The sequence below is a fragment of the Aspergillus steynii genome (assembly GCF_002849105.1).
Source record: "Aspergillus steynii IBT 23096 chromosome Unknown P170scaffold_1, whole genome shotgun sequence".
Classification (NCBI taxonomy): Eukaryota; Fungi; Ascomycota; class Eurotiomycetes; order Eurotiales; family Aspergillaceae; genus Aspergillus; species Aspergillus steynii.
The window spans coordinates 5,039,919-5,063,876 of NW_020194398.1; the positions used below are offsets into that span (position 1 = coordinate 5,039,919).

The 23,958-nt window shown below is 55.4% G+C and overlaps 9 protein-coding genes across 9 annotated transcripts; 6 read left to right on the top strand and 3 right to left on the bottom strand.

Annotated features, from left to right (window-relative positions):
• Positions 1–18: 18 nt before the first annotated feature.
• P170DRAFT_443173 (6-phosphogluconate dehydrogenase, decarboxylating) lies at positions 19–3,055 on the top strand (the record flags this gene model as incomplete). Its single annotated transcript, XM_024850514.1, has 4 exons — positions 19–1,512; position 1,979; positions 2,074–2,583; positions 2,658–3,055. 4 exons carry the CDS (start codon positions 19–21, stop codon positions 3,053–3,055), a joined length of 2,403 nt encoding a protein of 800 aa, XP_024710661.1.
• A 402-nt stretch (positions 3,056–3,457) lies between these two features.
• P170DRAFT_505962 (uncharacterized protein) lies at positions 3,458–4,888 on the top strand (the record flags this gene model as incomplete). Its single annotated transcript, XM_024854336.1, has 3 exons — positions 3,458–3,554; positions 3,647–4,261; positions 4,333–4,888. 3 exons carry the CDS (start codon positions 3,458–3,460, stop codon positions 4,704–4,706), a joined length of 1,086 nt encoding a protein of 361 aa, XP_024710662.1. The 3' UTR covers positions 4,707–4,888.
• Positions 4,889–5,890: 1,002 nt separating this feature from the next.
• Positions 5,891–8,869, top strand: P170DRAFT_375067 (beta-glucosidase). Its single transcript, XM_024845306.1, has 3 exons — positions 5,891–6,826; positions 6,891–7,142; positions 7,199–8,869. Exons 1-3 carry the CDS (start codon positions 6,062–6,064, stop codon positions 8,780–8,782), a joined length of 2,601 nt encoding a protein of 866 aa, XP_024710663.1. The 5' UTR covers positions 5,891–6,061; the 3' UTR covers positions 8,783–8,869.
• A 194-nt stretch (positions 8,870–9,063) lies between these two features.
• Positions 9,064–10,337, top strand: P170DRAFT_399451 (Saf4/Yju2 family protein; the record flags this gene model as incomplete). The annotated part of the gene is made up of 3 exons (XM_024846281.1): positions 9,064–9,118; positions 9,177–9,186; positions 9,239–10,337. The coding sequence occupies exons 1-3, from the start codon at positions 9,106–9,108 to the stop codon at positions 10,335–10,337; spliced, it is 1,122 nt and encodes a 373-aa protein (XP_024710664.1). The 5' UTR covers positions 9,064–9,105.
• Positions 10,338–10,426: 89 nt separating this feature from the next.
• On the bottom strand, positions 10,427–12,206 carry P170DRAFT_399455 (Phosphotyrosyl phosphatase activator). The gene is made up of 3 exons (XM_024846282.1): positions 11,455–12,206; positions 11,043–11,394; positions 10,427–10,990 (listed from the first exon to the last, which is right to left on the bottom strand). Exons 1-3 carry the CDS (start codon positions 12,081–12,083, stop codon positions 10,541–10,543), a joined length of 1,431 nt encoding a protein of 476 aa, XP_024710665.1. The 5' UTR covers positions 12,084–12,206; the 3' UTR covers positions 10,427–10,540.
• A 133-nt stretch (positions 12,207–12,339) lies between these two features.
• Positions 12,340–14,994, top strand: P170DRAFT_505966 (uncharacterized protein). The gene is made up of 2 exons (XM_024854337.1): positions 12,340–14,726; positions 14,801–14,994. Exons 1-2 carry the CDS (start codon positions 12,416–12,418, stop codon positions 14,974–14,976), a joined length of 2,487 nt encoding a protein of 828 aa, XP_024710666.1. The 5' UTR covers positions 12,340–12,415; the 3' UTR covers positions 14,977–14,994.
• A 1,266-nt stretch (positions 14,995–16,260) lies between these two features.
• Positions 16,261–20,034, top strand: P170DRAFT_484146 (M protein repeat protein; the record flags this gene model as incomplete). The annotated part of the gene is made up of 11 exons (XM_024853913.1): positions 16,261–16,421; positions 16,452–16,758; positions 16,792–16,814; positions 16,851–16,980; positions 17,014–17,153; positions 17,190–18,130; positions 18,167–18,252; positions 18,286–18,288; positions 18,325–19,644; positions 19,796–19,866; positions 19,932–20,034. 11 exons carry the CDS (start codon positions 16,261–16,263, stop codon positions 20,032–20,034), a joined length of 3,285 nt encoding a protein of 1,094 aa, XP_024710667.1.
• Positions 20,035–20,129: 95 nt separating this feature from the next.
• On the bottom strand, positions 20,130–21,110 carry P170DRAFT_432907 (uncharacterized protein). The gene has a single exon (XM_024848365.1). It carries the CDS (start codon positions 20,697–20,699, stop codon positions 20,271–20,273), a length of 429 nt encoding a protein of 142 aa, XP_024710668.1. The 5' UTR covers positions 20,700–21,110; the 3' UTR covers positions 20,130–20,270.
• A 2-nt stretch (positions 21,111–21,112) lies between these two features.
• Positions 21,113–23,804, bottom strand: P170DRAFT_432908 (mitochondrial intermediate peptidase). The gene has a single exon (XM_024848366.1). It carries the CDS (start codon positions 23,664–23,666, stop codon positions 21,270–21,272), a length of 2,397 nt encoding a protein of 798 aa, XP_024710669.1. The 5' UTR covers positions 23,667–23,804; the 3' UTR covers positions 21,113–21,269.
• Between the last annotated feature and the right edge of the window lie 154 nt (positions 23,805–23,958).

Genomic DNA, 23,958 nt, shown 5'->3' on the forward strand with positions numbered 1-23,958 from the left:
CTTCCATTCTTCAGCAGCATGACGTCGACACAGAATGAGCTACTACCTTTCCAATGCATCGGCATCGTCGGAGCCGGCAACATGGGCTCCATGATGGCCTTTGCCTTTTCGGAAATCGGTCTGGATGTATCGGTCTGGGACGTCAGCCACAAGAATGTGGATCAGGTGATGGAGGGCGCAAAGGCCGAGGATTACAAGGGCAAGATCTCCGGGTTCTATGAGATCGATGATTTCACGAAGAGCCTGGACGGTAGAGGAGATCGCAAGCTGTTCATCTTCTCGATCACGCATGGTGACGCCGCGGATAAAGTCCTGGGTGCCATGAAGGACGCGCTGAACCCCGGTGATATTATACTCGATGGCGGAAACGAGAACTACCGGCGCACGGAGCGAAGGCAGAAGGAATGTGCGGACCTCGGAGTGGATTGGATTGGCATTGGGGTGTCGGGAGGATATCAGTCTGCCCGTCGGGGTCCAAGTTTGTCGCCTGGGGGTGATGCGAAAGCGTTGGAGCTCGTTATGCCATTGCTGGAACGGTACGCGGCCAAAGATTCCAAGACGGGCAAGCCGTGTGTGACGCGAATCGGGCCTGCCGGTTCAGGTCATTTCGTGAAAATGGTTCACAATGGAATCGAGGGAGGAATGCTATCGACCCTGGCGGAGGCCTGGTCCATCCTTCACTATGGACTGGGTCAGACCTATGACGAGATCGGGGACATTTTCGCCCAGTGGAATCAGAAAGGCGAGCTGCGCAACAATTTCTTGCTGGAAATTGCGGTCGACATGTTGCACACCAAGAAGCCTTCCCAGAGCGACAGTCATGGGGACGGATACGTGCTGGACGAAGTCCTTGATAAAGTTGTACAGGACGACGATAATACCGAGGGAACGCCCTTCTGGTCCATCATGGAGTCGGCCGCCCGGCATGTGTCGGCCCCTTCTCTTGCCACGGCTCATTATTTGCGAATAGCCAGTGGCAACCGCGCAGAACGCGTTCAGGCGGCGAAGAAATTGCAGCTACCAAGTCCTCGTGCTATCGAGGGAATCCAGGATCGCAAGGCATTCATTGAAACTCTGCGACGCACAGTCTATTGCGCCTTCTTGGCCTCATTTTGCCAAGGCCTTGAATTAATTGCACGCGCATCCGAAGACGAAGGCTGGGATATTGACCTCGGCAAATGCCTGCAAATCTGGCGCGCAGGCTGTATTATCCGATCAGAGGCGATTGCCGATCTCCTGCAGCCGGCACTGGCCGGCGCTACGCGCCTCACTAATATGAAAACCGTCGACGAAATTGCGCGAGAGTTGCACGAGAACTTCGCCAGCCTCAAGGAGATTGTGATCCAAGGAACCGTCTTTGATCAGTACATCCCCGCGATATCTGCTACTCTGGAATACCTGAAGTATGTTGGCGGTACGACACTCCCCACGAAGTTCATGGAAGGCCAGATGGACTTCTTCGGGGCTCATTCATATGACCGGCCGGGGGTTCCAGGAGAAGATCCAGGGCCGGTTAAAAAGGGGGCGCATCATTACGAATGGCGACCGGCCTAAGACGCTGGTTGGAATCTGGAATAGATGATTCGGTCGATAGTTAGGATGAACCAATGCCACCTTGTTATGTAAATAGGAGAAACCGAAGAAACGGAAGAATGGATAAATGGATGAATTGGAAGGAGCATCGAGAAAGGCGGCGATGGCCGACATGCCTTGGTGCCTGACTGCCTGGCTGCCTGAGGATGCCCCACGTGCGATAAGGCGACGGAATTGCCCGATCGAGACATCGACCCCGCCGCGGAGTTTTCGTGATTTGAAGCCTTCTTTCACGCTTCGTTCCTCCCTCTCCGCGCCCCATTGTATGTTGCCTGTCTCTTCGCTTCGCCGTTTCCTCTCCACTAAATCCACAAAGCCCCTTAGAAAGATCGAATCCGCTAGACAACTGGCTCGAAGAATGGCTGCTCTTCCCTCCACTTATCAGGGTGAGATGGAACCCCTCCCTCCCCTCAGTGGCCGAATCAACAGCCCATTCAGTCCCAACTGCGAGCCACGCTGACTCGAATTCTTCCCGTATAGACCCCGTCCGCATCGCCGTCATCGGCGGCACTGGTCTTCGTGAGCTCCCTGGTTTCTCCCAGGTCGCCTCGTTGGACATCACGACTCCCTGGGGCAAGCCCTCCTCGCCCATCACGATCCTGCACCACCAGTGCTCGCACAACAACCAGACCGTCGCCGTTGCGTTCCTGAGCCGCCATGGCCTGCACCACCAGATTGCGCCCCACGAGGTGCCCGCGCGGGCCAACATCGCCGCCCTCCGCTCCATCGGCGTCCGCACCATCATCGCCTTCTCCGCCGTCGGCAGTCTGCAGGAGGAGATTAAGCCCCGCGACTTCGTGATCCCCGACCAGGTCATCGACCGCACCAAGGGTATCCGTCCCTTCACCTTCTTCGAGGGAGGTGCTGTCGCCCACGTGCCCTTCGGCGACCCCTTCGACGAGGGTGTTGCTAAGATTGTCCGCGCCTGCGGCCACACTTTGGAGGGCGACGGTGTTGCTCTTCATGACCGAGGAACCCTGGTCTGCATGGGTATGTTACTATCTTTGTGATGCCCCTTTTTGTGGGCTCTGATTCTACGACCTGGATTTCTGACCGTCACACAGAGGGACCCCAATTCTCGACTCGCGCGGAGAGCAAGCTCTACCGCTCGTGGGGCGGCAGTGTGATCAATATGTCCTGCCTTCCGGAGTCGAAGCTGGCCCGCGAGGCCGAAATCGCCTACCAGATGATCTGCATGTCCACCGACTACGACTGCTGGCACGAGTCCACCGCCGACGTCACCGTCGAGATGGTGATGGGCAACATGAAGGCCAACGCGGAGAACGCCAAGCGCTTCGTGACCGCCGTGCTGGACGAACTGTCCGCGGAGAAGAACTCCGAGCTCGTCCAGGCCAAGCACGTCGAGGGATCCATCAAGTTCGGCCTCAGCACCGCTCTGCCCCACTGGAACCCCGAGGTCAAGGAGAAGCTGACCTGGTTGTACCCTGGCTACTTTGAATAGAGAGATTCTCGTTGACTGTATCTATCTGCATACCTTATCATTTCTCTCCTATAGATTAGACATTTATAGTTGATAATGAGCTTACGAAATTAAAGCCTCTTTGACGTTTGTCCTGTTTCACATATGCGTTTTAATATCTCCTTTCTTTTGTTCATTTTCTCTCTCACAGTCGGTCTGATGAGAGAAGAGTGATAACAAGCCCTCATTCACTACGCCATGAAGGGTGAAAATAAAACTACCTACCGGAGAGCTCCCGTGAATACTGAGACTACCGCCGTGATATCAATCCATTCACCTTCTCTCCAGTCCTATTTAATCTACTGGACTGATCCTCTACCCAGCTCTGAGCTCTTGCTGCAGCCTCATCTTCTTCATACACCCTGGGGCACATCATCTCTGATCATGGACCCCAGTTTCTATGTCATTGATCCTGAAGGTGACCTTCTCCTTTATGTGGAGGAGTGCCTAGGCCAACTTCATGTGAGCGTCTTCAGGACTAGTAAGTAGTAGCTCATCTCATTCTGTCTTTCTCGCACTTTTCTCTTGTGCTTGTCTGCTGGGTGACCCATTAATCACTCATAAACTTGGCAGCAGAGACGTACACTCCACTCTCAACCCCCAGGACCTTATTAGCGAATGAGGGCCTTTCTGACGATATTGCCAATACCGTCATGTTTTCATCGGATGCGCCTGAAATGCAATTCGATCCTTCTTCTCTATTAGGTCTTCAACAAGATGACGGTGTCCGAGTCTTCAAATTGCGAGTGTTGATATCCTCGAAACATCTAACTCTAGTGTCCAAATTCTTCCGCACCAAACTCGAGGCAATGCTGGACCTCGGCGAGAGCGACATCCTTCCTTCCTGTGCCAATGAAGTGGACGCGCTACTCGTCCTCCTGGATGTCTTGCATTGCCAGACGCGCAAGGTACCGCGATTCCTCGCTCCGGATATGCTGTTCATGGTTGCGGTGCTGGCGGACCACTACCGGTGCATCGAGGCTGTCGAGGCCTTCTCCGAAGTATGGATCGAGAATTTGAAGAAAGAGGTACCGACTGGGTACACGGCGGACTTGACAAAGTGGATCTTCATTGCTTGGATCTTTCGTGACCAAAATCTCTTCGAGTTGACCACGGGAATCGCCGTGCGAGAAAGCATCGGTCCCTTGTCTGATTTGCCCACGCCGATGATTCCCGGCAGCTTACTGAGTAAGTGTATCCCAATGAGAAAAGCCTCCTTGATGTAGAGCCGTCTTTAACGGAGTTGATTATCGGCCCAGGGACCATCGAGAAGTCACGCCAGGACTCTATCGGCTATATTATCCAAATCATTTATCGACGCCTAGAGACCCTTGTGCATCACGGATGCTGTGATGACTGCGACCGACTGATCGCTGGAACTCTCGTTCGACAACTGCAGATGCACCAGCTCTATCCCCGACCTACAGCTCCATTCCATGGCTATAACGTGGACCTGCTGGTTCGTTTCATCAACACAATCCCCGAGCCTCGGTGCAACGTATTAATTCATCCTGTCAACGGCTGTCTATCGAATTGTGTGTTGCTACCCGAGCTCGACCATGTCTTCTTCGACACTCTGGAGAATAATATGACTGGGATGACAGCTACCGAATTTCCTCTGAGGGTAGAGTGAAACATGCAGGATTAGAGGTGCTGGCAGCCATAGGTGCTTTTTGTTCTGTTTGTTCTTGTTTCTTCCATGCAAACCCTCATGGTTATCTTTCTCGGTGCTCTCGTTAATATTTTTGTCAGAATAAGAACCGTCTGGACATTGCACGTAAAAGCGCAACAGAGTGCCATGGAATCCTTCTAGTTAATGTTTAAATATGTCGGAATAATCCACCCTCAGAAAAATGTATGTATGCATGATCAAATGCCCATAAGGCCTGATGAGATTTAGCACTTCACACCTCATGACCTATTCAAAAATCCCCTGACGATCAAGATGTTAGCGGCACCAACTAACTAAAAATATCCACCAGGCGATCGGCAGGTACGCCGTGCCCTAAGCAGCAGTTGTCGCCCGACGAGGCCCGGAGGATTTCCCTCAAGGGAGTTCGATCGACAATCTCCGTTCCGTTTTCCAAGGAAGGTCACTGGGATTCAGATTGCTGCCATCTGATTTGATCATGGGAGAGCTCGTGGCTGACAAGTTCTGCGGGGAACATTCCAATTGCATCGATCAGCATGGCAGGCAGGCTGTACCGAGTAGTGCTCCGAGGCGCTTGGTGTGTTGTTTTACTGGAGAAACGGAAATCCCCCGTGTTTTCTTTAGAGGCGTGCGCTTCGTCGGGAGACATAATACACTGGAGGTTTGGCAGTTTGAGGAGGAGCCGAGACGAGCCTCACGACGCAAATTTATGGCCAAGCGACGTCCTCTCCCTTGTGCAGCTCTCCTATTCGATCCACTGGCACGTACGGAGTAGTTCATGAGATTTCGATCATTGCGAGTGCTCGGGGCACGCACTTTGGTGCTCACCCCACTCTCTGGGCCAGTAGCACAACACTAGAAGCCCAGGCTGGCGACGGGGAGTGGATGGATCGACAATCAACCATTCCCCCTTAGAACGTTCTTCAGGGTTCCCGAGATTGTGATTCTGCAGCCGCTTGTGGTCCGCTCCTTGGGTATGACATCCTTTTGGTCTGTTGGTGGTCCTGCGATCCGATTTTCCAGCAATGATCGTCTTCGGCTCGAATACTCTTCTGCTTGGCACGCGGACTGTCGCGTTCGCATTCCGGTTAGGCTATCTTGCATCCCCAATCGCCCTTCCCCTATTCAGCATGGAGCCAAATGACCCTGTAAACTGCCGCTCTTGTGGGGATCCCATGATCAGTTGCCCTGTTTCCCTGCTGGGGTATCGTGGGTCATCAGAGCCGTATAACTGGTATGGCTTCCCCCGCTGTGGCTCTTGTTGGCTTTACAGTAAGATTGTCCGTTTGAAGAGGTGCTGCTGAATTCGTGGTGCGGTCTTTTTGAATGAATCGACCATGGCTGCTCGATCGCTGTGTCTGGTGCTTGTCTCTATCTTGCTGCCCTCGGCTCTATCATCGGCCTCGGAGCCAGGTCTGAGTGCAAGAGCCTCGGATGATGCCTACTCTCCTCCATACTACCCGGCGCCCAAGGGCGGCTGGCTGGATAACTGGGCGGACGCCTATGAAAAGGCACACGAACTCGTGAGCAAGATGACCTTAGCCGAGAAGGTGAACCTGACAACCGGCACGGGTATCTTCATGGGACCTTGTGCGGGCCAGACAGGAAGCGTTTTGCGATTAGGGATTCCCAATATCTGTCTCCATGATTCCCCACTTGGAGTACGCAACTCAGACCACAATACAGCCTTTCCACCTGGGATCACCGTAGGGGCTACCTTCGACAAGGATCTCATGTATGAGCGAGGCGTGGGACTCGGTGAAGAAGCACGGGGCAAAGGCATCAATGTTCTCTTAGGCCCGTCAGTTAACGCCATTGGAAGGAAACCACGAGGGGGTCGCAACTGGGAGGGTTTCGGCGCGGATCCCAGTCTTCAGGCTGTCGGGGGTGCTCTGACGATCAAGGGCATGCAGAGTACCGGAGCGATTGCTTCGCTCAAGCATTTCATCGGCAACGAGCAGGAGATGCATCGTATGAGCTCTATAGTGACTCAAGGGTATTCTTCGAATATAGATGACCGTACCCTTCATGAGCTCTATCTGTGGCCCTTTGCTGAAGGCGTGAGAGCCGGAGCTGGCTCAGTCATGATCGCATACAACGATGTGAGTATCAGCTCACCTTTCTCCATCTCTCGGTATGACATTGCTAATATGCTCTCTTTTCAAGGTGAATCGCTCGGCATGTAGTCAAAATAGCAAGCTCATCAACGGGATCCTCAAGGACGAATTAGGGTTTCAGGGATTTGTCGTGACCGACTGGCTGGCACACATTGGCGGCGTTTCGTCGGCATTGGCTGGTCTGGACATGGATATGCCTGGCGATGGTGCTATCCCGCTACTTGGAAACACCTATTGGGGTTGGGAGCTCTCTCGTTCTATTCTCAATGGATCAGTCCCGGTCGATCGTTTGAACGATATGGTATGTTTTTCTTCGGGCTCGAGAGAGAGGTCTTGGGTTGCTGATGTCGAAATTAGGTGACGCGAATTGTGGCAACATGGTACAAGATGGGTCAGGATCAAGACTACCCTCTCCCTAATTTCTCCGGCAACACGCTGGATGAAAAAGGACCTTTATATCCGGGAGCTTTGTTTTCGCCCTCTGGTGTCGTCAACCAATATGTTAATGTCCAGGGCAACCACAACATCACGGCCAGAGCCGTGGCGAGAGACGCGATCACGCTGCTAAAGAACGAGGACAACCTCCTGCCTTTAGGTCGAAACTCCTCGTTGAAGATCTTTGGCACCGATGCTGGCGCAAATCCAGATGGTCTCAACAAGTGTGCTGATCAAGGTTGCAACAAGGGAGTCCTGACCATGGGCTGGGGAAGTGGAACTTCTAGACTGCCATACCTTGTCACCCCCCAGCAAGCGATTGCCAACCTATCGTCCAATGCTGAATTCTACATCACAGACAAGTTCCCCTCCAACATTTCCCCAAAGTCGCAGGACGTTGCCATCGTTTTCATCAATTCCGACTCCGGGGAGAACTATATTACTGTCGACGGCAACCCCGGAGACCGCACTTCGGCGGGATTGTATGCGTGGCACAATGGCGATGACCTTGTAAAGGCTGCCGCGGAGAAATTCTCGAAAGTCGTTGTGGTTGTTCACACGGTTGGCCCTATAATAATGGAAAAATGGATTGACCTGGACTCCGTCAAAGCAGTCCTTGTTGCACATCTGCCTGGCCAGGAGGCCGGCTGGTCCCTGACGGACATTCTCTTTGGCGACTACAGTCCCAGCGGACACATGCCTTATACGATCCCCCGCAGCGAGTCAGACTATCCAGCCAGCGTGGGCCTGCTCCAACAACCATTCGGCCAGATTCAAGACGACTATACCGAGCGCTTGTACATCGATTATCGGCATTTCCTAAAAAGCAACGTCACTCCTCGGTACCCATTTGGGCATGGACTTTCCTATACTACCTTCAAGTTCTCAGAACCCAGTCTTTCCGTGGATACCCCCATTGATAGTGCATATCCCCCAACTCGGTCTGCCAAAGGCACCACACCCACGTACCCAACGACCATCCCCAATGCATCCGAAGCGGCTTGGCCCAAGAACTTCGATCGTATTTGGCGCTACCTCTACCCATACCTTGATAACCCTCAAGGTGCAGCCGCCAACTCGACAAAGAAGTACCCCTATCCCGACGGATACACGACGGAGCCGAAACCCGCGCCACGTGCCGGCGGCGCAGAGGGCGGAAATCCCGCTCTGTGGGACGTCGCCTTCTCGGTCAAGGTGAAGGTTACCAACACGGGCTCGCGGAAAGGACGTGCCGTTGCACAACTATACGTGGAGATGCCTTCCAGCCTGGGGGTTGATACTCCATCGCGGCAGTTGCGTCAGTTCGAGAAAACGAAGACTCTGGCTCCTGGTGAGAGCGAGGACTTGACGCTTGAGATCACCCGCAAGGATATCAGTATTTGGGATGTCGAGGTGCAGGATTGGAAGGCGCCAGTGAACGGTGAAGGAGTCAAGTTCTGGATCGGACAGAGTGTCGCTGATGCACATGTGCGCTGTGATGTGGGTGGAGAGTGTTCGAGTTTGTAATTATCAATTATCGTGTGTTTGATCTGTTGATTACCATATCATGCGTTATTTTCCATAGCCCAGTGGACAGCATTGCGAAAGATAAATTATGAAGGGAACATGAGAGACGAGAGACAAGAAAGTAAAGTTGAGGTGCATAGCGACTGCCCGATCGGGAAAGAGCCACCCACTAGAGCAATTATGTACAGCATAATTAGTCATCTTGACTGATGCACATTATGCACGTCATCCATCGCTTCTCCGTCGCAATCCTCAAGCTCGCCTGTCTCCAACCTTTTCATATTCGATGCCGTAGTGCCCATCTGCGGTACCCAGCTGCCAAAATGCAGGGCTTCAGTAAGTACCCCCGCCACGCAATTTTCTCTAGCCGTTTACTAATCCCATTCCCCCTTAGACATGGGACGGTTCGTCCAACTCCCTCCTCCCCTCCGCGCACCGCCATCTAACCAACGCCAGATATGTCCCACCCGACCAAGAGGGCCTTACGAGCGCCAACAAACTCGCGGGAAAGCACCCACTCGGGTCCCGCGCGCGCCATCTGAACACCACCGGCGCCCTGGTCGTTCGATTCGAGATGCCGTTCGCGGTATGGTGCACGACCTGTAAACCGCACGAGACGATCATCGGACAAGGCGTGCGCTTCAACGCCGAGAAGAAGAAGGTCGGAAGTTACTACTCCACGCCCATATATAGCTTTCGCATGAAACACACCGCTTGTGGCGGGTGGATCGAGATCCGCACAGATCCGCAAAATACAGCGTATGTTGTTACGGAAGGGGGTAGGAAGCGGGATACTGGAGAGGAGAAGGATCTGGGCTTGGGGGAGATTGCAATCAAGCTACGAGGGGAGGGGGGTGGGGAGGCGGGGAATGATCCGTTGGCGAGGTTGGAGGGCAAGGTTGAGGATAAGAGGAAGGCAGAGACGGAGCAGAGTCGGATATTTGATCTGCAGAGACGGCAAAATCGTGACTGGGAGGATCCTTACGCGCAGTCTAGACGGCTGAGACGGGGGTTCCGGACGGAGCGGAAGGTGCTTGAGAATGCGGAGGCGAAGCGCGAGGCGTTGAAGGACAAGATGAGCTTGGGGATCGATCTAGTGGATGAGACCGAAGAGGATCGACTGCGCGCTGGAATGGTGGATTTCGGTCCTGTTGGTGATGCGACTACGCGCTCGCGGCCCATGTTTGAGTCCTCGGTACAACCGACGTCCAAGGCATCGCCCCTCGCTTCGGGGAGTAAGCATGGGAAGAGGCCGAAGACGACTAATCTTCTGGGAGACCGGAAGGCGCTGTTGCGCAGTGAGTTGACGAGCAATACGCGTGCAGCAGTCGATCCGTTTCTCAGTCAAGATGCAAATACATGGCAGCCGGAGAGCAAGCGACGAAAAACTGCGCCAAACAAACCAACGGCGACGGTCAAGGGTCCTGATGATAACAACTCTAACCAACCTTCTGATGCCATATCTGATGGGCCTTTGCAGGAGGGGAATACATCGGCTCAGAAGCAGCCCGGTGCTGCAGCTGCTCTGGTTGCTTATGCTTCCGATTCAGATTGAGCAGTTCCTCCAATGCGTTTAATGCGATGGGTGTACATATAATTGCTTTGGCGTTTTACATATATGCAAATGATACCCGGATGGAGTTTGTTTCAAGAATGCGTTGCAGGCTCGTCATAATACTTTTCTGTTCATTTCCATGCAAAGGCGTACGCCACATACGGGAAGAATATATACAAGAAATAGAGGCAGCGTTTGCCACATCATTTAGCCCAGGGAGCTTTGGTAACGACGTCCCCTTGGGCAGTGCCACTCGGGGCCGTCGGGGGCTGCGAGCTCGCCCAAGGGGCCCGAGTCGGTGTCATCGGACCCGGAGGTAAATTCGATGTATTGGGGAGCGTCGGTGGGTTTCTGGATGCAGATGGCACTCCAGGTCCTCGTGAGACTGCCCACGGCGCAGCAGTTCCACTCTGAGGAACAGATTGCGATGCAGAGACCCAAGGCGCTTTGGTTCCCGCACCAGAGGGCTGTGTCGTTGGGGCTGGAGCAGCAGAACCTTGTGGTCGTGCTTGAGGACCAGATGAGCTATGGGCCGTGGACGGTGGCGGCAGAGCGTTTGGATCACGCTCCCAGCTGAATAGGGAACCAAAAGGAAAATGCTGGACCACAGGAAATTTGGAGAGCACCTCGGCATTGTACATTTTAATCATCCCCTAATTTGGATTAGTGGACAGTTCTGTACTCGTTAGAAGGTTAGGAACCGACCTTATTGATTTTGGCCCAGCCAGTACGAATCCCGGAGATGTCATACAGCATTGGGCTATGTTCCCAGAAGGGTCCTTTCTTCACATCGTAAATAAAACCGACAGCGGAGAAGTACAAGTTGTCTCTCCGCTCTCGTTCGACAATATTTGCCTTGGACACCCCAGTGGGATCCGGTGCGTTGGGCAGAGAACCCTCATCCGGCACCTTGTCTGATTCTCCTAGGGCCGGGGCAAACTGTGCAGATCCAAAAATATAAGGAATGAATGAATGATCGTCTAGCCCCCACACCCCGTGAGAGCCTGCCGGCTCCAGAGTGTAGGTCTTGATGATTGTCCGCACCAGTTCCAAATACCTAAATCCATTTTCTGTCAGTAGAGACTTTGCACAATATCTAGCTCACTGGAACACGCACGGCTGTATCACGCCCAGAACAAGAGCTCTTTCTTCCACCCCGGCCGCGTTCTTGGGGAATCCGCCCAGCTTCCAGATCCCGGCGAGGAAAGCCAGGAAGCTCAGTTCATGCCCCGTTCCATAGTCCAGACGTTGAGAACTTCCCCAACTTCCCAGAAAGTAAGCCTTTAGTTCTACTTCTGCCGTCGGGCCATTTGGATCTGAGGACGGTTTCTGGAGTATTTCAGACGACAAACACTCCTCTAGCAGGGTCGAGACTCGACTCTCAACAATCTGGTACCATTTTCGAAAGCTGACATTCCCGAATCTCCTTGGTCCCGTGTCCGGTGGCGCCTCCGCGATAATCCCTTCGAGTTTCGAAAGCAATTGCTGTAGCTGTCGGACCGGGGCCGAGTATTCGACAGCATCGGAGTTTAGAGGCCAGGTTTGCACGCTACCATCGGAGAGTTTCTCCGGAAACATCGAGCGATTCAACTGAAGTAGTAATGTCATGATATCAACATAGCCCTTGGAGCATAGGAAGTCCGAGACATCTCCTCCTTCGTGAATCTTTTTGCCGGGCTCGATAAAGGAGTGGTGCGCGGGGTCAATCGCGGGCAGCACCCGCACTGGGAAACCCTCTGCAGCCATTCTCGAGGCTGTGTTGGGAGATCAACACCGAGGGCAGAGTATGAACCGTGGCCGATTGAAAAGATTAGTTCAAGCTTTTATGATTGATAATATCAAGAGGCGGATGTGAACTAGTTGAAGAACAGAGAAAGAGAGAGAGAGAGTGAGTGGGAGAGAAAGCGGGAAGAGGCGGTTGTTATCGATAAGGACGCCATGACGCCGGTGATCACGGGGTGTTGCGCCGACAACCAACAAACACCAACAAATCGTCGAGATACTCGCTTTGTCCCACGCCCTTGAGCTTCCAGCTTCCTCCCAGTCCGTTCTCATGGTCTTCAATTGATTCGCTGAGAATGGCCACGCGATCTGTCGCCCAGCGAAAACGAAAACGCGACTCGACCTCGCAGTCCGTAGACTGGCTAAACAATATTGAACCTGCCGATCGGGTCAGCCACAGTTCCCCGGCTCGGCCTCGTCGCCCCTTGCGCCGTCAAACGGCGAGGAAGACACAGATTCCGCAGAGTGATGAGATCTTGGGGAGTCCTCAGTCTCCCGAAGAGAGCGGAACGGCCGTATCCAAGCGCATTCCGCAAAGTGAGCCGATTACCCCAAGACGGTCCAAACGTCTACAAGATCATCCAGCGAGTGAAAGCACCCCCAGTCGAAAAGGCGTTATTGTACAGGTAGATAGGAGCGCCAGCAGAAAGCTCACAAGTGACTATGTCAGTGGTTCTGATAACCACTCTGACTATGAGTCCGGTAGAGACTCGGACGAGTCTGAGGAGAGTATGAAGAACCCCACTCCGCGAAGTGCTATCGCTGGGAACAGTCACCAGCCCAACGGGCAGGATGAAAATATGCGCAGGGGCTCTTTCAATGGGGCATCCTCAGGGTCGCGTCAAGCTGCGGTTGATGGCGAATCATCTGGCGAAAATTCTGATGAGAGCTCTGACAAATCCGAGAGCTCTATCGAGAGAACGAGCCCTAAAACTCAACCCCCACACATTAGTGAAAGTTCCAACAAAAAGGGAACCAATCACGAAGATATTGTTGCTGGGCTGCCTATCCGGGACAAGCCATATTTGAGTGGTGGTGTCGGTGAGGACAATGGTTCCGACGATAGCTCTGAAGCCTCTTTTCAAAATAACCTCCATGAGCCAGAGGGAGCCCCGAACCTCCCGGACGAATATATACAAGATAATTCCGAGGAAGACGATCCTACTCATGTGGAACTTTTTCCCGAAGACGACGGCGACGATGATGGTGAGCGACACACCAAGGACTTCTCTCCTTCAGAGCAACTGCAGCACGAGCAAGAGATGAACGTGAACAGCGAGGAGGTGGCCAAATATACGGCCATACCCGACTACGAACAGGAGACAAACATGAACAGTCAGGAGGTAACAGAAGATGCGACTGTACCTGACCACGAACAAGAGACGAATGTGAACAGTCAGGATGTGGCGAGAGATATGATCATGTTTAACTACGAGCAAGAGGCAAACGTGAATAGCGATGGAGTAGCGGAAGAGGCAGCTGAGGAAACAGAGTACTCTCCTTCGGATGAGGGATCGGCCTCGGCGGGATCTTCGGATGCGTCTGCTTTATTCAGGTATACTCCCGAGGGCACTGAAGAGGCTTCGTCGCCGGCGGCGTCTCCGGAACCAAGGCCACGGCCGCAGAATGATCGCCGCCAAAAGCATGAGGTCGGGAAATCACGTCAGCAAAGAACGTTGTCAGTCTCTCCAAGCATGCAAAAGCGCACCGACAGTCCCGGCGAACAGACTACAAGCTTTGAAAGTGCGAGGAGCACGGAGACTCCAATTGACGAGGGAAATGTATGGTTTGCAAAAGCCAAACTACTTGGAGGGCAAAAGAAAAACTGGGAGGTCTTGATCTCCGAGGCGCGTGCTGCTGCTGAGGTTATCACTTCATCCCGAGACCACTATTTCCAAGAAATCGAGGCTTCGATGATCTCTTTGCAGGAGGAATACACCACGGTAGTCGACAGCTTGCGAAAACAATGTCTACCAGCACCAGGGACGCAAAAGAAGTGCGAGAGGCTCCGCCGCGATATTGGTGATAGAGGAAACCAACTCCGTGATAGGATCTATTACCGCGCGGCCAAGCGGGGCGAAGAGAGCCGGCTGCTTAGTGGAAAATTGGCGGAGGAATTTGAGGCGCGCATATACTACCCAATGGTGATGATTATTGTTGCGTGTTTCGAAGCATATTGCCACAAAGACATGCGTCAGCTCTTTCCACGTGCCCATGGCCATCTTCTCCAGGCCATGAAGCTGCTGCATAATTTCTGTAACCGCAGCCACGCTCAGGAAGTCACGGGGCGCGTTTCATTCCGAAGCCGAGGCGGGGGTCTGAAAAGGATTCTCGACAAATTGATTAAAGCTCTGCAGGACGGTGCACTGCGTGATCGTGGTTCCGCCGATGCGTCAGGTTCAAAAAACATACGTCGGCGGCGGCGGCAACAGCAGCAGCCAAGCACGACACAGCAAGCTGCAGGTGCTGAATCAACTCCATCCCCCGAGCTTACCACTCGAACCAGGGTTAGAAGCCCTTCTACTGAGTCGGTGTCCTCCCTTGATCAGAGAGAATGGACAGAAGATGAAGGAATCGCTCTGGTGCAAGGACTGAAGCGTTATCAAGGTAAGGTGTCAAAAGTCTCAGGCAGAAGGAACGGATAAAGATCGAAGCACTAACCGAGAACGATTCCATTCCAGGTCCAGGACGCTATGATCAAATATTAGGACGGTTTTCTAGTAAATTAAGGGGGCGGACTGTTCGGGAGCTCCGGGCCCAGGCGCAGCAGCTTCAGGCCGCATGGGCATCTCATATCGAAGAGACGGTGAGGACGCAGGAGCAACGACAACAATGGCAGTGGTTATCGGAGGTGTGACAGCCATGACAGGATGAGTGACGTGTAGAGAGATACCCTTTCAGTTTTATTGAACTCCGTCTGATGCTACTCATTTTGCGCAGTACTAGTGCTCTTAGTAATAGTGATGTCTCAACCGCTCCATTTAGTATATTTCGGTGGTTCAGGGACAGATGAACCATGGAACCTGAGGACTACCAGGAACGCGCCTCACAACAAACACTCAGGGGCTGAATGGACGGGAGGACTTGGGTTGACCCTGCAGACCTACAACCGTGGTTGGGCCGATAACTCCCTCCTACGCCGTACTATGTATAGTTCCTCGAGACTACCCTGTACATCCTGAGTGAGGTGTAGACCTGCTGTCCCTCAGAGTCCTGCGTGTCCTCCCAGAAGGCGGTCAGGCGTCTTGATACCTCGTCATTACCATACGTGACTGCAAAGACGCGTATTATAACGGCACTTCCGGGTGGTGGAGGGCATTCTGACGGCGTCCCCAGGCCGTTCCATACGGTACGATGACCGTACGACGGGCCCCCCTCGGCCTCCCGTCTTTCGTCTGCCTTTCCTTCCTTTTTCTCTTTCTCTCTTTCCCTCCTCGCTCTCTCGACTTCTACAACGCCTCTTCTTCTCTTTCTCTTGTACCTAGCTCCTTTAATCCTCGCTCTATTTTCTTTTAATCCCCCGTTTCTGTGGTTGTTGCTGTTCGTTTCTTGACCCGTTACCTTTCTTTCTCTTGCCTTGTGTTTTGTATCCTTCGTCACTTCGGGGATCGAAAGCTGCTGCTGCTTTCTCTGCTTCTTCTATCCCCACCGGTTCCTGTACAACCCGGACTCGGTGCTTAGTGAATCATTCCTGGTTCATTCTTCAGGTATTTGGTCTGCAATTGACGGTTGACCTCTGTGTTGGAGTAAGTACTTGTCGTGAACTGCCCGCCCTCTCCAATTGGACCTCGGGACGTTGGGGGGAAAAGGAGAACCCCCCATTCCGTGCTGTTCGCACTTGACCTCTCTGGCGGGAGATCAGCAAACCCATGGGGGCAGTGTTGACCTGCTCCCCTCCTTCTTCTGTTTTCCTTTCAATTGGAATGGGAAAGGCCTAGGGTTACGATCTCCTCACGTGGATGTTAACTATTCCCTCTTTTGACCTGAGACGGAGCTTCTGTTTTTCTTTTTCCGCATTTGCTGTTGCCAGCCTGGAGCTAACGTGGACCCGTACAATTTTGCTAGACCGCCCGCTTTGGACCTGTCACTTCGTATCCCCTGACCGTTTATCGTGCCCGACCTTGATTTCACGCCAGCCACGATGGCTTCGACTGAGGAACCCGTCCCTCCCGTGACCCCGGCCGAAGGGGTCGTGGATTCAGATGCACCCCCGGCCACCCCCGTCGACTCAACCGTGCTCTCTGGCAGTGAGGAGCCCGTCACTAGCCCCGATGCCTCCAAGGACAAGGAAAACGTGAAGGCGTCTCCCACCAAGAAGAGTCCTACTTCCAGCACCCCGGCTACCAAGCGTCCTGTTTCCGGGACTCCGGCCACGAAGCGGCCCACTTCCATGTCCGGTGCCCCCAAGACAACTACGTCGACTTCTCGCCCTTCGACCACCAATGGCGGCACATTGAACAGGCCCCCCACGCGTCCTCCCACGACAACTACCGTCCGAAAGCCGCTGAGCACATCGACAACTGCCTCTCACCGATCCCGCGCATCAGTGAGCAGCTCCGCCGATGAAAAGACGCGATCCGTGGCAAGCTCTGGGGACGAGAAACGAGGCATGTCCAGCACCGCAAAGCGGATGTCGCTGGTTGGCACCCCGGCCACACGTGCCCCTGCCAAGCCTACCAGCACACTGGATAGACGGTCAAGCATCGCTGGTTCAACTACGGCCGAGAAGAGAACCTCGGTGTCGCGCCCCAGCACCGTCGCGCCACGTCCGACCACCCGACCGGCCACGTCGACAACCACTACTCGTCCGACCTCCTCGACTACCGGTGCGACGCGGACGACCACCCGCCCTACCTCGACTGTGACCCGCCCAGCGACCGCAACTGCAACCAAGAGACTGAGCACCGCCATGAAGACCTCGGAGGAAGATGCAGAGAAACTTCAGGCTCTGGAAAGCAAGCTGTCAGAAAGCGAGGCTACCGTAGCTAGCCTGAAAGCTGAACTGGAGACGGTGAATGAGAAAATGGCGCAGCTGTCTGTTTCTCCACCAGAAGATGACTCCAAAGACAGTGACGCCGCTACCAAGGAACTCCAGGAACAGCACGCTGCGGAGCGCGAGCGTCTGACTGCCGAGCATGCAGGGCAGCTGCAGGCTCTGCGCACTCAGCTGGAAGAGGCCGAGACTCAGCGGAAGGAACTTGAAGAAAAGTCCATCAAAGATTTGGAAGAAGCCGCAAAGTCCGCCGCAGCTCAGGGCGATGACCAGACTGCTACGGCGCTGGAGGAACTGAAGCAGTCCCACCAGGCCCAGCTGGAGGCCCTGCAGAAAGAACTGGCCGATCAGAAGGCTTCCGCCACTGGCCACACGGAGGAACTCGATGCCCTTAAGGCCGAGCTCGAAACGCAGAGGAGTAGTGTCGCCGAGACCACCAAGATCTTGGAGGAAAAGACCGTGGCTCTGGAAAATTTCCAGCGTGAGCTCAACGGACGGGACCAGGTCATTGCGAACCTGAATCACGAGATGGAGAAGCTTAACCAAGCCAAGGAGGACCAGGCTCGTGCTGCTGAAGAATCTGCTCGCCAGTCTGTTTCGGCCCTCGAGGAGAAGGTTGCGTCGCTCGAAGCTCAACTTGCTGAGGCTGAATCTACTTCGAAGGGCAGCGACGAGACAGCCACCGTGCTCGCTGAAAAGGAGAATGAAGTTGCCGAGCTGAAACTTACGGTAGAAACGCTCCGATCGGAGCTCCAGGAAGCCCGCGATGCCGCCGAAAACGCTCTTAAGGAAAAGATCCAGGAACTCGAGGCGGCCCACGAAGCGGCCGTTGCCAAACTGAAGGCAGAGCATGACGAGGCCCTCGCCTTGGCCGCTACCACCCATGCACAGGAATTGGCCGCGGCTAAAGAGGCGGCCGAGTCGGCCGGTAGCAGTCACTCGGAACAACTTCAGGAGCTCCGTGCGGCTCTCGATGCTGCCGAAGCTGCCGCACAGAAGGGCCGTGAGGACGCCATTGGTGAGCTGAAGACTGCTCACCAGGCTGAATTGCAAGCCCTGGAACAGAAACTGACCGCCTCGGAGCAGGCTCTTGGCGAAGCTAAGCAATCCCTGGAGGAAGGCGCCAGCTCCGCCCAGGAAGTGGCCATCCAGGAGATTGAATCGCTCAAAGAGAAGGTCGGTGCCTTGGAGTCTCAGCTTTCCACGGGCCAGGGCGAGATCAAGTCTCTCCAAGATGCTATCCACAGTAAGCAGCAGGAAGTCGAAGCACTGCAGCACAGCCTCGTTACATTCGAGGACAAGACTAAGTCCAAGGACGTTCAACGAGAGGGCCAGCTGAGGGCGCTGGAAGAGAAGGCGCAGGCTGCGGAAAGTTCTCTTCAGGCGCATCTCCAGGAGGCTGCCGTGGCCGCCGAGGAGCACGCGCAGGCACTGGAATCCCTGAAGACCGCCCACGCAGCGGACTTGGAGACTGCTCGGACGAACACATCTGGATCCCACGAGCAGGCACTCCAGGAGTTGCAAGCCAAGCATGACGCGTTGATGGCGACAAACCGCGAGTTGGAATCAAAGCACGCGGAGAAGGTCGAATCTCTCGAATTCGATCTCAAGTCGGCCTTGGAGCGTCATGCGCAGGAGATTGCGTCGCACTCCGAGCTTCGTGGCCAGGAAGTCGCCGAGCTGCAGAAGCAGTACGAAGAAACCCGGTCGGCCCTACAAGCTGAGTTGGCCGCTTCGCAGGCCTCCAAGACTGCCGAAAACGAAGCCGAACACATCAAGGCGATCGAAGAACTCCTGACCGCGCACGAGGAGAAGACGACCAGCCTCCGCTCTCAGCTGGAGTCTTCCAATCAAGCTCAAATTGACGCGCTGCAAAAGTCCCACGACGCGGCTTTGAGCGAGGTGCACGCTCAGTTGGCTCAAGCCCAGGCTGCCGCTCAGGACAGCTCGGTCCTTGACGGTTTGAAGGTCACCATTGCTGAGCTGGAAAACAAGCTTGCCGACGCGGAACGGTCCGGCACGGAGGCCGCAGGCCAGCACGGTGCGGACATTTCCAAGGCGCAGGCGGAGACCAGCGAATGGCAGCAGAAGTATCAGGAGTTGGCGGCCCGGGCAGCCGAACTGGAGACGTCGCTATCGGCCTCCGGAAGCTCGCAGTCGGAGTTGGAGTCGGTCCTGAAGCAGCTCTCGAACTCCCAAGAAGAGTTGACTCAGATCAAGGGCAAGCATGATGCGATCAGCAGCCAGCTGGACGAGGCTACGACGCAGAACCGGGCGATGAACGAGAAGTTGTCGCAGGGTGAGAAGGACCTGAACGACCAGATCGACAAGAACATGTCGCTGTTGAACCAGCTGGGCGAGGTCGACTCGGCCATTTCGGCCAGCCGCAAGCGCACGCGCGAGTTGGAAGCGGAGGTGGCCGCGCTGAAGGCCGAAGGGGCCAAGGGCAACGCGGTGGGCTTGGATGGTAGTCGATGGGCAGCAGAGGGACCCGTGGAAGGTGAGGAGCTTGGTTCATCTATCGAGGGAACGGTGGGACTTCCCCGTTTAACGTCCGCGTCTTCAGGACTGCCCGGTTTTCACCCCTTTACCTGATCGGCACCGTTTCCTTTTCCCCTTTTCTTCCGCAGACATGGGTTACTGATTCGCATGATTGTTGTTTTCTCGCGTTGCGTCTCCACAGATGGCAAGCATTCAGGCTCAGCTTAAACACATCCGCACAACCAACGACGAGTGGTACGAGGATCATAATCGGTGAGTAGCCCACCCCTCCGCGGCCGATGCATGAACAGCAAATCCTAATGAATGACTCCCTGCAGGCTCGTCGGGGAACTGACGCAGCTGTCTCACCGATCGACGCCAGAGGTGCCCAGCCACTCATCGACCCCCCAGCCGGAGAAAGCGGCCGAGGGATCGTCGTAAATGAACGAAGAAGAATCATCATAAAAACAAAAAAGAAGGCCACCGGTGCCGTGGAGCAGCGTTTCTTTCCTTTGTGCTGCGGTCAGGGTGGGATTGGATTGGATTGCATGTTGTATTGATTAGGTTGTATATGTAATACGAAGCTCAGGATACCCCTGTTCGACTGATCTCTCTCGCTTGTCTCTTTCCCTTGTCTTTTCTTCTTCTTCTCTCCCCCTGTCTTTCTGTCTCCGGTCTCAACGGCCACACAGCATTCGTGTCCACCACGGCCGTCGAGGGGGTTCTTGGTCTCGGATGAACTCGCGGTACCGGGAGGGAGTGAGCACCCGCGGCGGCGGTGGCGTCGGCGAGGGCGAGGGTGGTTCGAGCTGAGTGAAGCCGTGGGCGCCCACCGGTAAGAAGCTGAAGGACGGCCACTCGTCCAGGTGGACGGACTCGCGTTGGGGCGTGCGTTGCCGAGGGCGTTGGGGTGCGCTGGAAGTCTGACAGTAGACGGCATACGACTCGGCCAAAGTCTCGGAATCATCACTGGCGCTGTTGACTGTCGGCGTTTTGGGGCGCGAGAGCCGTCGCGACACCCAGCGGAGAGGCGAGCGCGAGGGTCGTCGGAAGGAGAAGGAGTCGTCGGAGGTGGTGAAGGACGAAGGAGCGGTGTCGAGAGGCATGATGGAGGTATTTATTAGATTAAGAAATTAAATATTGCCCGGATTCATGGGGATAAATAATCAGAGTGGAAATCCCAGGTCATGAACGAGAGAACAGAGATTGGACGCAGCAGAAACCCCAGGAGACGAGATGGAGGAGCATCAGGATGGACTGGATTTATAGGCCCCGAACGACCGGACGAGCGACACATCGACCTTCTGCCGCTTCGTTTACTCGGCGACGGTTGGAGCTTGGATTTTTAGGGATTCTGGTTTGGGCGTGTTGGTTCCACCGCAACTTAACTCGTGCATGTCGTGACACGTCCAGATCATCATTGTTGTGTGACCTCGGCGGTCATACGGGCTTTTCCCTATTTTCTTTTTTCTTTTTTTCTTTTTCGCCTTTTTGCTTGGGGTGGAAACGAGGATATAAGTCTGGAGAGCAGTCCGGTTTGAGAACTATCGATGCGGGCTGCATGGATGACGCATGCAGTCATGTAAGTATATACGTAAGTCGAACCAAGGAAGGCAAGGCTATCTAGGACGATGAAGAACTAATAGTACAAGGATAAGCGAGATTTGACACGTCTCCTACCCGGACACTCCGTCCCGTCCGAGTCCCCAGCGACCGACTTCGTGCATCGCCTCGTCTCCGCCGTCCGCCAGCCGCCCGTCCGCGTTGGCAGGATGCTGGCTGCCCAGGACCCCTGCGACGCAGTCCCATCCGTTGCGTCCGCCGCCCCAGCGAAGGACCTCCGTGCGGTATTTCTCACCCGCCGCGCGGTCCACGGCGGCGGCACCGCCCCGGAAGACGTCCTCCCAGATCTTGTTGGCGATGGCGCGGTCGAAGATGTAGCTGTAGTAGGTGGCGCCGTAGCCGCACAGGTGGCCGAAGAATCCCTGCCAGGAGGTCGTCGAGTCCACCGGGTCCGGGAGACTGGCGTGGGCGGAGGAGACCTGGTGGTAGAGCGCGGTGGAGGAGATGGGGGACTGGGAGGGTCCCTGGGAGTGGTAGGCCTGGTCGACGAGGGCCATGAGGATTTGGGCCTCGTTTTCCACGGCGCCGTAGATGGACCCGTGCGCGTTGCGGTCCTGCTCCATGCGGCGCATCATCTCCTCCGAGAGTGGCTGGTCCGTCTGCCAGTGACGGGCGTAGAGGGCCAGGACCTCGGGGGCGGTGGCGAAGCGCTCCATGAGCACCGAGGGGAGTTCGGCGAAATCGGTGGCGCACCGCGTGCCGGAGATGGATTGCAGTCGCGTCTGGCCGAGGATCGAGTGCAAGGCGTGGCCCATCTCGTGGAAGAGGGTGCGCACGCTGTGCTCGCTCAGCAGCGAGGGTCGTCCGGTACCGGTGGCCGGGGGCTCGGGAAAGTCACACACCAGGGCGATCGTGGGCAACTGGCGGAGGGTTTGGGACTCGACCGCCGTGGCCATGCCGTCATTGGGGTGAGCGGACGAACCCATGGTCGCACATTCGGCCACCTCTTCCGGCGAGATTTCGCGGGCGCATCGCAGCGTGAAATGAGCTGGGTTGGGGTGTTTGTTAGGCCGCGAGAAGAGATCGCAGTAGATGACGGCAATGTGTCGCTCCGTCTCGTCGACGACGTCCAGTCGGCGCACGTCGGCGTTCCACGTCTCGCCAGGTGCCGTTTCCTGGGGCACCAGACGCACGCCATAGAGGCGGTCAAACAGTCGCGATAAGCCCTGCATCACCGTTCCCAGCGAGAAGAACTCGGGGACGGCGCTCAGTTCCCGAGATCGTCGGGATTGCGAGTACTGCATGACCCGCCGGTGGACGTAATAGGCGTGGTCCCACGCCTGCATCGCGGCGCTGCCTTTCATGGCCTGCAAATGCGACAGCTCTTCACGAACGGCCTCGCGGTTGCTTCCCACCAGCGCGGTGAGGAACTTGGACACCGCCTCGGGGCTCTTGGCCATTTTGTCACTCAGCGTCATATGCGCGAAACTGGAATGGCCCGACAATTTGGCCAGTTCGGCCCGTTTGGCCAGAAGCTGCTCCAGCCGATGAACCTGCCGACCGCTGGAGGTGCGCGTCGCCAGGTAGATCTCCTTTCGGGCCGCCTCGTCGTGCACCGATCGGAGGGCCAGGCGCGGGATCATCCCCATGGTCGGTACCGCAGCCGTGCGATTCCATCGCTTGATTTGCTGGACCAGGAGCGGATCCAGCCCTCGCAGGCTGTTGGTGCTCAGCACCACGTTTGATTTCGCCGGCTCGGCGCTGTTCACAAAGGTTGTCCCCAGTTGACTGATTTCGTTCGACAGGTTCACGAACCGCTGTCGCTCGTGAGGCGGCATGTGGATGGCCGAGTTCGAGAAGTCCTTGATCAGAATGTGGGCCACAATCTTCTCCTCTTCCGACCATTGCGCCGTCACCTCCGGATTGGCTGCCGCTTTCTTCAGCTGGTCGTTCAATCCCGTCGTGGTGTTGAGCACGTTCATGTACTCGAACATCAGCGCATACGCCTGCGTCGCCGCCTCCTGCACCCGGGGGTCGGGATGGATCACCCGGATGAAATCGGACAAGTCGATCACTCGGCACAGAAGATCACTTAGCCGATCCAGATCCCGAGCCATGTCCCGGTATTCTTCCAGGGTCGATGCGGCCAAGACTTTGGATACGATCGCCTGGCATTTCTGGAGCGAAACATGGGCGAACGTTCGGAAACCATCGGGGTTCGTGAGGTACTGGTTCTGCACCAATCCGGTCGAATAAGGTTGCGAGGCGCGGCGCTGCGAAAACTCCCTCCAGAAGGGCGGCGAATCGAAGACCCGGCGAAGAACCTCGTCGTCGGCGCTTTTCCTCTGCGTCGCGGTCCCGGCGGGAGCGTACTCGAAACCATTGGCGCGATGCGAAGGGGAGGTAGCCGCCGTTTCCAGGGATCGTCGAGTCTGCTGCTGCAGTCGCTGCAGGCATGCCCGACACGTCCAGGGCCGACGCCGGAGGGGCGCCAGCAAATGGCCGGTCATCGGGGATAGACAGGGGAGTGGTGTTTAAGGATAGAATCGAGACCCAGCCGACATGTCTCGCAGGGAGGAGAGAGGAAAGGAAACAAGAAGAGAAAGAAAAAAAGCAAGAAAAGACGAAGAAGAGGCGGAAGATGGGAGGAATGAAGTAAGAAAGTAGGAAGAGAAGGAGGCCGGACGATGACGGAGGAAAAGCCGAGGCGGCGAAAAAAAAGGCTTGGCGGTCACGCTTTCGACCTCATCTCTGCTTCTCCTTCTCTCTTGCCCTCTGCCTGTCGTCCCCCCCCCATTTCCT

Coding starts and splice junctions, on each gene's coding strand:
- P170DRAFT_432907 (XM_024848365.1), bottom strand. CDS start 20,699: ATGCCTCTCGACACCGCTCCTTCGTCCTTCACCACCTCCGACGACTCC.
- P170DRAFT_505966 (XM_024854337.1), top strand. CDS start 12,416: ATGGCCACGCGATCTGTCGCCCAGCGAAAACGAAAACGCGACTCGACC. Junction 14,727..14,800: donor AGGACTGAAGCGTTATCAAG/GTAAGGTGTCAA, acceptor ATTCCATTCCAG/GTCCAGGACGCTATGATCAA.
- P170DRAFT_399455 (XM_024846282.1), bottom strand. CDS start 12,083: ATGGCTGCAGAGGGTTTCCCAGTGCGGGTGCTGCCCGCGATTGACCCC. Junction 11,395..11,454: donor GTTCTGGGCGTGATACAGCC/GTGCGTGTTCCA, acceptor AAATGGATTTAG/GTATTTGGAACTGGTGCGGA. Junction 10,991..11,042: donor GCTGGGCCAAAATCAATAAG/GTCGGTTCCTAA, acceptor AATCCAAATTAG/GGGATGATTAAAATGTACAA.
- P170DRAFT_375067 (XM_024845306.1), top strand. CDS start 6,062: ATGGCTGCTCGATCGCTGTGTCTGGTGCTTGTCTCTATCTTGCTGCCC. Junction 6,827..6,890: donor TCATGATCGCATACAACGAT/GTGAGTATCAGC, acceptor TCTCTTTTCAAG/GTGAATCGCTCGGCATGTAG. Junction 7,143..7,198: donor TCGATCGTTTGAACGATATG/GTATGTTTTTCT, acceptor TGTCGAAATTAG/GTGACGCGAATTGTGGCAAC.
- P170DRAFT_432908 (XM_024848366.1), bottom strand. CDS start 23,666: ATGACCGGCCATTTGCTGGCGCCCCTCCGGCGTCGGCCCTGGACGTGT.